At 44.4% G+C, this 14,294-nt stretch overlaps 1 protein-coding gene across 1 annotated transcript; it reads left to right on the top strand.

Moving 5' to 3' along the window:
* The first annotated feature begins 1,647 nt into the window (after positions 1–1,647).
* On the top strand, positions 1,648–4,908 carry LOC100766528 (olfactory receptor 1361). Its single transcript, XM_027423910.1, has 2 exons — positions 1,648–2,573; positions 4,890–4,908. Exons 1-2 carry the CDS (start codon positions 1,648–1,650, stop codon positions 4,906–4,908), a joined length of 945 nt encoding a protein of 314 aa, XP_027279711.1.
* Positions 4,909–14,294: the final 9,386 nt, after the last annotated feature.

Here is a 14,294-nt window from a genome sequence, read left to right as displayed (position 1 = left end):
ATTTGCTAGCTCTACCATCTGATCTTCAGGCAAGCTTTTTCTGTTAGAGCACAAACAAACTATCACCACAAAGGAGGCAGAGGAAGGTCAAACAAGGAGGTTGGAATCAGCCTGGGCTACATACCAAGATTCCTCAAAAAAAAAAAAGTAACAAAAACAGGTGGCAGGAGTTCTCCTCAGGGTCAGAACACAAACAACCACCTCAGAAACTATTCCTTTTAAGAGGTTATGTATGATTGGATTGTATAGTGTGATTTATGTCTGTTGATTTATGGCAGTCACAATGGTGCAAAGTATTAGTTTTACAGCTCATGTAGTCAACAAAAGGGAAGAGAGTTCTAACAATATCAAAGTCACCAAAGGTTTCCAAGGCTGTCCCAAAGCTGTCATCATGAGGGGCCTCACAGTGTTGGAGGTGTGGATGGACGTCATAAAACACAAAGAAATGGTGGAGGGTGAATCAGGCTGTTGAAGACAGACTCTTGAGGGGGTAGAGATTAGGGGATTGTTTTTGCCAATGGGGATCCTTTGTGAGCTGTCAGATATCCCAAAGAGGGTCCACTTTTGGATAATGGGGTCCCCAGTCATGACAGGTTCTATGCTCCTCCATCTTGCTCCTTTGTCACTCTTCTTTACATCATATGTCTTAAGGAACCAATCTTAGATCTGTAAAGTTACCAACTCACACCCATGCTCCAAGAACATCCTGTGGCAAAAGTGACACAAATCCCTACAGAGGAAATGATTAAGCTATCAGGAAAAAAGGCAAAGTTCACTCTGGCAGTACTACAACACCCCAACGTTCTGAGTTAAGAAAATAAGAAACAAACTCTTCAAATCTGTGGGCTTCTGTCATGAGATGAAGAAGTTCTAAGAGAATTATCTCTTGGACTTGCCTCCACCCACATTGCCTCATCTCCAGGGGCTGACCCAGGACTGGGATGACACACTTTGACATCATCACTGATCCCCAGGGATGAGGAAACAGGTGGGACAATGACTTTCTGCTTGTCTCTAATGAGATGCTCAGGGAGTCTAGACCCAGTGGGATGGATGCTGCAGTAAATACCTGTCTGATTCTCACAAATATCCTTTCTTTCTTCACAGGGCTAGGACAGTGGCCATCCACTCTTCACTTGCTCAGAATCTTCTTATGAGCCTAGGATTTTATACTACTTAGAAAATTCAAGGTGAAACATAGGTTGAAACCATAGCATCTGCCCATCTGGGTACTTTAGAACAATGGAGATGGCAAAGTTTCCTTTGTAACAAGTGATGTTCACTCTTCCACATCAAGGAGCAACAGCAAAAGTCAGGAGTCTGTCACAGAGTATTTGAGAATAATCAGCTGTTTTTCTTGTTTCTGTCTTTTTGATGCTAGGGAGTGGGAGAAAGACTTGGGATGTTACAGGAGTACATGATGGTGGGGAATGGGGAGTGTATGTTCAAAACTGTGGCTATGCTTTATTCAATAAAGCTGAAAGGGCAAAGCCAGTGGGACCACAACCACTTTAGACTGAACCTTTAGATTGGGATGTAGGGATGTATCTTCAACATGCCCGTAGATGAAGGATGATCTGTTGCATCTAAACCACCAGCATCTACATATCTCATCTCTGTCTCTCTTCTCTAGCTGGGATCAGACCTATGGGAGGCACCAACCAGTCTATGGTCTCTGAGTTCCTCCTCCTGGGACTCTCCAGGCAGCCTCAGCAGCATCAGCAGCTCCTCTTCCTGCTTTTCCTCATCATGTACCTGGTCACTGTCCTGGGAAACCTGCTCATCATCCTGGCCATCGGCACAGACTCCCACCTGCACACCCCCATGTACTTCTTCCTCAGCAACCTGTCCTTTGTGGATGTCTGCTTCTCCTCCACCACTGTCCCCAAGGTGCTGGCCATACACATACTCAGGAATCAAGCCATTTCCTTCTCTGGGTGTCTGACACAGCTGTATTTTCTTTGTGTGTTTGCTGACATGGACAATTTCCTGCTGGCTGTGATGGCCTATGACCGTTTTGTGGCCATATGCCACCCTTTACACTATGCAACCAAGATGACCCATCAGCTCTGTGTCTTGCTGGTGGTCGGGTCGTGGGTGTTATCCAGCCTGAATGCTCTGTTGCACACCCTGCTCATGGCTGGACTCTCATTCTGTGCAGACAACATCATTCCCCAGTACTTCTGTGAAATGACCCCCCTCCTGAAACTCTCCTGCTCTGACACACACCTCAATGAGCTGATGCTTCTTGTTGTCGCAGGCTTGATAATGATCACCCCATTTGTTTGCATCCTCGTGTCTTATATTCTTATTGCTTGTGCTGTCCTGAGAGTCTCATCCACAAGTGGAAGGTGGAAGGCCTTCTCCACCTGCAGCTCCCACCTGACTGTGGTCTGCCTCTTCTATGGAACCATCATATCCCTGTATTTCAACCCCTCCTCCTCTCACTCAGCTGGGAGTGACATGGCAGCTGCCATGATGTACACAGTGGTGACCCCCATGCTGAACCCTTTCATCTACAGCCTGAGGAACAGGGACCTGAAAAGGGCTTTAAGGAGAGTGCTTACCATGAAATTTTTATCTACTCAATATTGGTAAAAGCTGTGAATATCACTGATGGAACTAATATTCTAGAATCCTATGTGTTTTTATTAATTATCTGAAATTTAGCACTTGTCTTTTGTAAGAAAAGTATGTACTATTTTCATGTATCTTAGGAGATTGGACTCTGATTGGCCAAGCAGCAGCAGTCACATGTGTCAGCCATTTTCAGGGCAGTAGAGGTTGTTATTTTTAGGAGCGGGTGATCCTTGCTTTTGGGTTCAGTTATAGTCATAAATGGTCTTCCATGTCTTGTGCTGTCACTGTATCAGAGACCTTATTTGCTACTGATGCTCTAAGTAATTCTCCGTGTCCCTTAGCAGAGTGCCAGGACCCAGCTGGGAGTGCTTAGACCAGATGATGACCTCTGGGACAGCACAGCTGTTCATTCTCTCTCACAGCAGAGACCTTGCCTGAGTCCACCTCAGGGGAAGGTCTGACCAGGTGTGTTGAGGAGGAAGGGTTTTTGGAGCTGCAGGAAACCCTAATTCTGCAGCTCATTGGGCTTAATGTGTTATTTTTATTTTTGTTATCTGGACTTATGTAGCATATAACATTAGGCAGGAAATTGGTCAACTCAATAAAAACAAACTGTGCTGTGCCTTCTACAATTCCAGTGTCAGACATGTCAGTCCACTCTACCCTCTTTTCCTCTCTTTGTTTCTTTTGTCAGTGTTTGTTTGTGTTTTCACTCAGCTACCGTTTTTTTGTACTTTTGAGACAGTGTCTCTCTATGTAGACCTGGCTGTCCTGGAATTTTTACTTAGTTTAAATTTTATATATTGTCATTGTTCACAAAACTTTTTAAACTGGGTCCTGTAATCTGGTTTTGTTGATCCTGTGTGTTTTTATTGTTAATATTTCTATTTTTTAATTGTAATCGAAATTTTAATTGAGTTCATTTTTATTTTTTCATATTTTAGTTCTTTGGATATTTGGAAGCACGTGTTTTGTCCCGCCACCACCTAGGTCATTCCAGATCCCTGTCACCCTCTTTACTCACCCAATTTTGGTCACTCTCCTCCCCCCCTTATCACCCCCCCCTTCCCCTGAGTTTAATTTGTGCTGCCCATACTGTCCTTATGGGTGGCCTCCCACTGGAGTGGAGTTGAGTTAAGTAGGCTACACTCTTAAAGAAAACAAACTCCTCCTTGCCTAATGGCTACACTTCTCCGCAGCTCTAATGCTTCCTCTGCTAGGTCAGCTTTAGAAGTCATGCATGTTGTCACAGCTACTGTGACTTTGTGTGTGCAGCTCCCCACTGTGCCTGGAAGACACTGTTTTCTTGTAGTCATCCACCAAATCTATGTTTTTTGTTTTGTTTCAATTTTGAAGACAGGGTTTTGCTGTAAAGCTCTGGCTATCCTGGAACTTGTTCTGTAGACCTGGCTGGCCTAAACTCACAGAGATCCACATGCCTCTACTTCCCGAATTTTGGGACTAAAGGTGTGTGCCACCACCACCATGACAACTTCTAGTTCTTCTATTTTTTTTTTTGAAATGAAAACAAGCTTGTTTTACATGTCAATCCCAGTTCCCTCTCCCTCCCCTCCTCCCCTGACCCGCAAGCCCCCATCCCATCCCCTTTCTGCTCCCCAGGGAGGGCGAGGCCTTCCATGAGGATCCTCAAAGTCTGTCATATCATTTGGAGCAGGGCCTAGGCCCTCCCGTGGGTCTAGGCTGAGAGAGTGTCCCTCTACGTAGAAAGAGCTCCCCAAGTTCATTTGTATACTAAGGATAAATACTGATTCACTACCAGAGGCCCCATAGATTTCCCAGACTTTCAAACTGACATCCTCTCTCAGGGGTTCTGGATCAGTCCTATGCTGGTTTTTCAGCTATCAGTCTGGGGTCCATGAGCTCCCCCCTGTTCAGGTCAGCTGTCTCTGTGGGTTTCTCAAGTCTGGTTCTGACCCCTTTGCTCATCACTCCTCCCCCTCTGCAACTGGATTCCAGAGTTCAGCTCAGTGTTTAGCTGTGGGTGTCTGCTTCTGCTTCTATCAGATACTGGATGAAGGCTCTAGGATGGCATATAAGGTAGTCACCAATCTCATTATCGGAGAAGGGCATTTAATCTAGCCTCTCAACCCCTGCTTAGACTGGGATTAAACTCGTAGATCTCTGGACATTTCCCTAGTGCCAGAATTCTCTTTAAACCTATAGATACCCTCTATGATGGTATCTCTTTTCTTGCTCTTCTCTATTCTTCCCCTGACTAATCTTCCTGTCCCTTCATGTCCCCCTCTCCCCTCTTCTCCCCATCTTTTTCTTCTACTCCCTCTCCCCTCCCTGCATGTTCCCAATTAGCTCAGGAGATCTTGTCCCTTTCCCCCTCTCCAGGGGACCATGCATGTCCCTCTTAGGGACCTCCTCCACTTCTAGCTCTTATACTGCTTCTTGTTGTCCTTCTCTTTCTTCTTCCTCCACCTCCTCCTTTTTTTTTTTTCCTTTTGGGTTTCTCACTCTTTTTTGGATAAAGTTGATAGGACTTCTGAGAAGTATAGATTATTGTTTTTAAACAAATTTGAGAACTTTTCAGCCATTATTTCTAAAAATAATTTCCCCCTCCTCCCTCTCCTTTCCCCTAGAGTCCTGTCATGTATCTATGAGCACTGTCTACCATACCCTCTGTTCATTTTCTTCACTCTTTCTTCCTCTCTACTCTTCACGTTGCACTGTCTCTATCACTCTATCTTCAACTTTGATCCCTCTGTCTTCTTCTAGTTCACATCTGCTGGGCCCCCCTCTTTTACATTAATATGAAGTTTATTGTTTTTTAGGTAAATGTAATAACTTCAATTTGACATGAAATTGGGCTTTGAATAACAAATCAAAGTCATTTGGTTTGGCTTTCAATCTAGTAATTCCCAATTCTTTTTTTTTTTTTTAAATTGTATTGATAGTTTACCTTGACTTCTTTTTTTTCCCTCTGTTTTTATTTTTTTTGGTTTTTCATGACAGGGTTTCTCTGTGTAGCTTTGGAGCCTATCCTGGCACTGGCTCTGGAGACCAGGCTGGCCTCGAACTCACAGAGATCTGCCTGCCTCTGCCTCCCGAGTGCTGGGATTAAAGGTGTGCAGCACCAACGCCCACCCAGCTGCCTCTGTTTTTAATGTAAATTAAAATTAATCTAATTTTACATACCAATCCCAGTTCCCTCTCTTCCTCCCATGCTCCCCACAAACCCTCCCTCCCACCTCCAATCCACTCCCCAGAGAGGGAGGGTGAGGCCTCCCATGGGGATCATCAAAGTCTGTCACATCATTTGGTGCAGGGCCTAGGCCTTCCTCCCATGTATCTAGGCTGAGAGAGTACAACTCCATAGGGAATGGGCTCCCAAAGTCCATGCACTAGAGATAAATACTGGTTCCACTACCAGAGGCCCCATATACTGCCCTGGCCTCCTAATTTGTCAGGAGCCGAGTAAATTTCCATTAGAGGATTTCTCAGGGTCCAAACCTCCAGAGCTCTGGTCTGCATTGTATTGCAGATGCTAGCTGATTTGCTGTTGTATGGCAGAGCCTCAGTGGAGAATGTCCCCTAGTTTTGCATCTCTACAGAACTAAACATTTGACTATACCTGCACCAGGGTGGATGGCTAGATCTACGTGACAGTGAGGAGATGGTGAGGAGGTATTGGGCATTGAGGTCTACAGGAGGAGAGAGATCTGCTGGTAGGGTCTAGGAAGATGGGAGAGAAATGATCTCAGAGTCAGGGAAGAATGGTTAGATTACAGCCAGGAAGATGCTGAATAAAGGAGAGACTCCAGTTTTGCAGCATGGAACTGAGAGCTCTCTAAAGATGACAAGATGCTCGTGTCTGGTCTTTATCACTGTTGGGTTGCAAGGAATTTCCAAGTTCATGATCCCCCACTCAGGCCAAACCCCATGGCTTCCGTGGCCTTGGGGCTGAGACATGCCGGGCCACAACACCAATTGACATGTTCAGGGTCCTGGTTTGGTCCTATGCTGGTTCCCCAGCTGTCCGACTGGGGTCTGTGCACTCTCAGTTGCTCAGGTCAGCTGTTTCTGTGGGTTTCCCCAGCATGGTCTTGACCCCTTTGCTCATCACTCCTCACTCTCTACAACTGGATTGCAGGAGTTTGGCTCACTGTTTAGCTGTGAATCTCTGCTTCTGCTTCCATCAGCTACTGGGTGAAGGCTGTAGGATGGCATTTAAAGTAGTCATCATTCTCATTATAGAGAAAGGGCATTTAATGTAGCCTTTCCACTGCTGCTTAGATTCTTAGTTGGGGTCATCTTTACGGATCCCCAGACGTTTCCCAAGTGCCAGATTTCTCTTTAAACCTGTAGTGGCTCCCTCCGTTATGGTATCTCTTTTCTTGCTCTCCTTCTCTATTCTTCCCTCAACTCAATCTTCCTGATCCCTCATGTTCTCCTCCCCTCTCCTGTTTCTTCTATTTCCCCTCCCCCCCCATGCTCCCAAATTGCTCAGGAGATCTTGTCCCTTTTCTCCTTCTCCATGTGTGGATGTACATCTCTGTTATAGTCCTCCTTTCTTCCTAGCTTCTCTTGAAGGGACCAGCTACCCTTTCGGCAGTCATAATGGCCGAACACGTGCTTGTCTGACCTTGTCCTGGACACTAGAAAGTCAGATGCCTGCCTCGTGACAAGGAACCAATCAGAAGTTAGCTGGTGGCGCTATGCTTTACGACCCTGTGTGTACTTTACAGAAAAGCACACAGCAATGACGCACAGAACATAGCAACCACCCTGGGAGGGCCTATGGGCCATAACAACCAGTTGACCAATCAACACAGGGCAAGCCCTCCAAGCCTGGAAGTACACCAATTGTGAACCTGTATGTACCCCTTACACTCCCCTTATGCTGTCCTACAAGATCTCTCGGGAGCCCCTAGGAATTGTCTTTGGTAGCCATCTGCCATGGCAGGTGGGTGAAAGACCCAAGCTAATAGGGGTTAGCTTGTTAAAAAACAATAAAGCCTCATGCAGTTTGCAGCAAGCTCTCAAATCTGCCTGGTTATTGGGGTGACCGTGGTCATGGCCTGGGACCCCGGATAACTGAGTTTTCCGGGGGTCTAACATTTGGGGGCTCGTCCTCGATTTGCAACCACCCCTCACCTGAGTGGATTTGATCTTGGAGGTAAGATGATTCGAGCTTGCAACTTATATGTTCAATGTTATATGTTTGCTTGTTATGTCTCTTGCTGTTTTGTTGGTTTGGTGACTTGAATTTGATCTGAGCCTGCGCAGGACTCATATTTGTAATTTGTACTTGTATTTGGAATTCGGAATTTGGACCTCAGGGGAAAACAGACGTGTTTCGAGACCAAGAGATCCCGCCCTTGTTTGTAATTTTGGTTTGGGGCACCATTTCTTTGCCGAGCGGTTTGTCCTGTCTGATGTCTGTCTTGTTTTTGCTGTTCGAGTCTGTCTTCATACTAACCACCCCATCCCTGGATTCCACCTCAACTGTGATCGGCAGATGTGCCAGGAGGATTACAGACTGCTGCTCTGAGGACACCCAGGAGGTATGAACGGAGGCCAACGACACTTGGACCTGCCTCAGCAGCGATTGTAGCTGCCTGGTTCTGCCGCCCGTCTTCCTGGCGCCATTGCCTTATAAGCAGCACAGGCAGATTGGGTTGGTGTCTGTTCTTTCCTGTCTATTCTGTGTTATCATCGTTGGTTTTCAATTCAGGATCCACCACGCCACCCCCTTTCTATCCCCACCTGCGGGTCTGTGAGGCATGCCAAGTGGGGCTCTCTCTGCCCCAGCTGCTGTCCTGCCACGGGTCCTGGCTTGAGGCAGGGGTTTCCCTGCTCTGAGGGAACATGGCTGCAGGGCCGCCATCTGCCTGGCTGCCTGGCCTTCTCTGTGCTCCACACACATGGTATGCAGGGGGGCCGTGGGGGACTTTTTCCCACCCCTGCATTGGCCGAGGGTCTGGGGTTACCAGCAGCACCCCCACCCCAGGTCTCTCTGCCTTGAGCACATGGAGTTTGGGCGTATGAACTTATATCTGGCCTGATCCGGACTTCTAAAAAAAAAAAAAAAAAAAAAAAAACTGCCTTAAAGTTATTAAAAAATATAAAAAGGACTTTGATAAAAATTTTTATGTTGACTGAGAAATGAGAATGTACTAAAGTAATAAAGAGGGAAAGGGAAAAAGAAATTTGTCTAAGAATGTCTAAGAATGTCTAAGAAAATCAGAGGATATAAAAAGTTATAGAGAGTTAAAGCAAGTCGTAAAAGGTCAGAAAAAAAGTTGTTAAAAGAGAAAAATGTAAACTGTTTGCTATGGTTTCTCATGTCTACAAATAGTAAATTTTAAAAATGGTAATATAAGTTAAAAATTTTAACCATATTAAGCTACTTCTGTTTAAAAAGTCCTGTTTATTTCTCAAGTAATTTATGTATACTTGTTTTAAAATGTTCTGTTTCCTGGTATAACCTAAGTTCTGTTACAAGCATGTAGCTAAAACAAATGGTGCAAGTTACTGCCATTTTCTAGCCAGCCACATGGCAAACTGGTCACATGGCTGACTGGTAGCCATTTTGCTGAAGTTAAAAAAAAAAATACTTAAACCGCCATCTTGACTAAAGGTGACCGCATGGAAATTAGAGGTACCATCTTAGAAACAAGTTTTTCAGTTAAGATTTAAAATGTTAATGTTTCCATATATTGCAGAAAGACATTAAGGGAATTTAAATTTCTTTTTAAAACCAGTTTTTTTAAAAAATATTTTTGTTTTTTAAATGTTTGTTTTTATTAATGTTTGTACTTAAAGAGCTTCAATTTAGAATAATTTTTAAGCAAAGCTTGACAATGTAAAGTTCTTGTTTTATAAAAGCTGCTAATCTATTATAAGATGTTACAGTTTATGTTTTCAGAAGTTAAGTTTAGGGCGTTGGTGGCACACACCTTTAAGTTTAGAGCGTTGGTGGTACACGCCTTTAATCCCACCACTTGGAGGCAGAGGCGGGTGGATCTCTGTGAATTTAAGGCCAGCCTGGTCTACAGAGTTAGTTCCAGGACAGCCAGGACTGTTACACAGAGAAACTCTGTCTCAGAAATAAGTTTAAACAAAGCAGCTAAAATGTGTACATGTAGCTACTGTTTAAGGACTATAAGGTAACTCTATGCAGTCTTAAATTCAGCTGTGCTAAGTTTCAAATATTTTACTAAGTTAAAACCAGTTACAGTCAGGCTGAAAATTAATTACAGAAATAAGACCTTACCTAGTCACCTGCATGCTTCTTGTATGCTTAAGGCAAGTAACCAAACAGACCTAATGCTTCAGAGATCTGCGGAATATGGCATTTAAATTGTTATCTTTAAAGTTTATAATATCAGACAGACTGCCAGATCCTGACATTGACACAAAGTCTCCAAAGAAGATTATGAGGCACCTCAGTTCCTGCACCTGGACCAGTGAGCGAGATGCTCAGATGTGATATCTGCCGCCTGCAAGGACCTGGCCGAGACTGGACAAAGCTGCTGGACACTGGAAAATTGATCGCACCCCCTTTGCCTAGACAAAACAAGGTCAGTCTTTTCCATGTCCCTCTTCCACAGAGAGGAAAAAAACCTCTCACCTTATAGGCCTGGCAAAGATTGCTGGTCTTTGAGACACCTGCCTCCGGTAATGGAGAAACTTAAGTATGACTGACTGAATATAGACTGGCTTCTGTCACCTTTTAGTAGATTCGGATAGAATATACCCTTCTCAGATCTCTGAAGTATTAATGGTTGTCAACTTGGCAGCATCAGACAGTCAGATCCACTGTAGACTATAGTCAGCATGTTAGCTGATAAAGTAATGACTATCTACCATTCAGTTACAAGTTCAAGGTTTTTAGGTTTATTTTGGTTGTCATCTAAGTACAAACTTAAAGTGCTTTTCATCAGGCCAAAGACACCTCTGTCCAATCCATACCTGACTCTCTGGACAGAAGAAAAATGTGCATGATTATAGCCCAAATCTGTAGTTTTTGCTAGGACTCAAATAAATATAAATTATAATATATATATTCCTGCTGTTTGAACAGATATCCAGATATCTGCTTTTTCTACACTGTGGGCTTCAGTAAATAAGTTTTAACTTCTGTTCCTAGGTTAAACATGTCTTAAACAGGTTTCTGCTTCTGGCAGACATCTGAGTATCAGTTGCTGACTACAGGCTGTTCTAAGTAGACTACGAGCCCTGGACTTGCTATGGATGTGAACCAGTCCAGCTGACGTGGACACCCCCTGTCTCTGCAACAACAGAGTCTGCCAACAGCCCCTGATGTATTCCCTATTGCCTAAATTCCTTTTTGCTTTTGACTAGCATTTCAGCCTTCTGGGGTCCCTAACTTCGTCCCAAAGTCAGCAGGAAGTAGCTTGGGGAAGAATTTGCCGCTCATTTTCCCTGGTTAAAATGCTAAGTCAGGATTAGCATTTTAGATATTGGCATCCCTTGCATGGGGATGCCAATATCTCTCACTCCCTGATGGGGGCGCTAGAGAGACAGCAGTTCCATAATTGGAATTTCCAAAAAAAGAAAATGGGGGAATGAAGGGACCAGCCCCCCATTTCGGCAGCCATGACAGTAACACGTGCTCGCTATGACCTTGTCTTAGTCACTAGAGGTTAGGTGCCTGTCTCCTGACAAGGAACCAATCAGAAGTTAGCTGGTGGCACTATGCTGGGTGTACTTTACGGAAAAGCGCACAGCAATGACGAACAGAGCATAGCAACCACCCTGGGAGGGCCTATGGGCCATAACAGCCAGTTGATCGATCGACACAGGGCAAGCCCTCCAAGCCTGGAGGCACACCAATTGTGAGCCTGTGCGTACCCGTAGACACTCCCCTCACGCTGCCCTACAAGATCTCTTGGCAGCCGGTTAAAACTGTCTTTTGTAGCCATTCGCCATGGTGGGTGGACGAAAGACCCGAGCTAACATGGGGTTAGCTCGTTAAATTACAATAAAGCCTCATTCAGTTTGCAGCAAGCTCTCGAATCTGCTTGGTGATTGGGGTGACCACAGTCGTGGCCTGGGACCCCGGATAACTGAGTTTTCCGGGGGTCTAACAGTGCAAGCAAGCAACTTCCAAAAATTGTGAGAAATGACATAAACAGCTGGCTGCCTGGACAGTCGCCCAAGGTTCCTCTGCAATGATGGGGCATCCATCTTCAGCCTACGGACCTCGCATATCTGACAGACTTTTTGGTGAAACAGGATATTTTGAAGGATTGTCCTTTCTTGTCTTGGCAAGGTTTGGCAACCTCACTCTTTTGTGTCCTGCTTGTCTCATTTGGACAGCATACTGCCAGCAGTCAAGGAAAGATCACTTTCTTCCCCAGCGGCTTACTTTTGCCACAAAGAAAGCAAACTCCATGTGGAGTCCCTTCGATGCCCATCATCTTCTCTGAAGTAGATTGGTGCTGCTAGGAGCAGACATGTCTCATTGTCAAACAAACCAACAAACATGTTATTAAAACGTCTTAAATGCCATATTCTGCAGATCCCCGAAGTGTTTGAAGACCACCTATCTACCTAGAATATATCTGCTTAACCTTGAAAACATCCCTAACATGACTACAAGTTTGATGTCAGTAGGTGATGTCTACTAACCTGCATTTTTATTACCCTAAATAGTTGGTAATAATAAATTTCTAGGGCTAAAAATTTGCATTAAATTGTTAAATGAGTTGTATAGGTACAATAACTTGAACAAGATTAGAAATGTATGTGCATTATGTTCTAACAAAATAATCATATATTGCCAGAGCCCGGCTTGTATCAGTCCCACGCTACAGAGGCTATCTATTCTGGACTGATGTCTTTGCCAGCTGAGTGGCCCCCAGGTCAATCCCTTAGTGGGGGAGAGCTGGACCAGGAAACCCCTAGCTACCCAACAGCAATAAAGATGAGACCCAGGCATCTTGTCATTTCAGGAGGGCTCTCAGTCCATGCTGGATCCTGGAGTCTCCAGTTTATTCAAGCATCCTCTTAAATAGCTTTCCAATAGTTGGAGTGACTGCAGAAGATGTCTACTATCATGTATATAGCTGATATCAAAAATCCTTTTAACCCTAGAGGCCTATATACAGTCCCTAGGCACATAAACAAAAACCTCAGAACAGGTGTGGGCGCACCCAGGGCCTAGGTCTGTTGTTATGTAAACTAGGAGACATTCTCTACTGAGGCCAAGCCATCAGGCAGTAATTTACCCGACATCTAAAAGACAATGGGAGATTCAGGCTCCTGGAAATTGAGTGGAGGTTTGGACCCCAAAACTTTATAATCAATAATTTTTGGGCTCCAACAATATATGTATCAAATATACAAAAATTCATATTGATGTAAAATATTTAAAACTAGTAGTTGCTTTTTAGGTTTAAAAGTAGATTAAATAATCTACCTTTTTATCCTATTTCTATATCCCTCTTTTCTTTTCAGCGTAGATCCAATCTACCCTTATATCCTATCCTATCTACATCCCCATTTTCTCTTTTCAAAACAAGAACTCTGAATCCAGGGTCTTTTGTTCAACTTTTTTCATGACCATTACCAGTAACAACTCGTAACCAACCACCCTAAACGATGACAAATATCCATTACACATTGAATGACCAAAAACCACCCACCCCACCTCTTGGGAATGTGGGCATTGTGTTCTTAAATTTACTTCCTACTCTCTGGGGGTGATGACCTATTTAGGGGATCCCGAAAAGAAAAATTTGGATTAGTAGTCAAATCCTGGGAGACGTAGCTGTATTATGAAAGACCCCCGGAGGCTCAGGCCCCCAGTTCTCAGCCCAGGACCACAGCCACCCAATCACCATGTGGAGGCGAAAGCTTGATGCAAACTGCACAAGGCTTTATTGTAGTTGTTTAACGAGCTAACCCCATGTTAGCTTGGGTCTTTCATCTACCTATCATGGCGCATGGCTAGGAAAGATGGCAAGAAGCCACTGCATAGACATCTTATAGGGAGCGTAAGGGGAATGTCTAGGGGTACGCACAGACTCACAATTGGTGTGCCTCTAGGCTTGGTGGGTTTGCCCTGTGTTGATTGGTCAACTGGTTGTTATGGCCCATAGGCCCTCCCAGGGTGGTTGCTATGCTCCGTGTGTCATTGCTGTGCACTTGTCCGTAAAGCACACCCAGAGCCGTAAAGCCTAGCATTACCAGCTAACTTCTGATTGGTTCCTTGCCACAAGGCAGGCATCTGACCTCCTAGTGACCAAGACAAGGTCAGGCAAGTATGTGTTCGGCTGTTATGGCTGCCGAAATGGGGAGCTGGTCCCTTTATTATACATTATCCAGCCTCTGTGTAATGGGAAAATAAGAACTAGTTAGAGTAGTCTGTGAGGTTGAATCTCAGCTAGACACCTTGAAATTGTCCTGAGTAGTTAGTAGTCCAAAGTCGATCCTTGTGTGGTGTCTTCAGCTTAGTGGTGGAATCATCATTGTGGGACTCCATCACCCTTTTGGAGACTTCAAAGGTCACTGTTAGGCATGGTCCTGGTTCACTGTAGAAAACTTAGATATTTTAAATGTCATATGCAGCAGATCTCAAATAGATTAAAGGATCAATATTTGTTATATACATCCAGAGTACAAAAACTTAATTCCCAGTTACCTGATAGAGACTCAAACCTGAAATCATGTACAGATGAAGTCTTTTTCTAGAATTAGTTCATTCTCTATAGGAC

This window comes from Cricetulus griseus, chromosome 7 (assembly GCF_003668045.3).
Source record: "Cricetulus griseus strain 17A/GY chromosome 7, alternate assembly CriGri-PICRH-1.0, whole genome shotgun sequence".
Taxonomy (NCBI): Eukaryota; Metazoa; Chordata; class Mammalia; order Rodentia; family Cricetidae; genus Cricetulus; species Cricetulus griseus.
The sequence above is the reverse complement of the archived record's forward strand: the minus strand, read 5'-3'. Positions and strand labels throughout refer to the sequence as shown.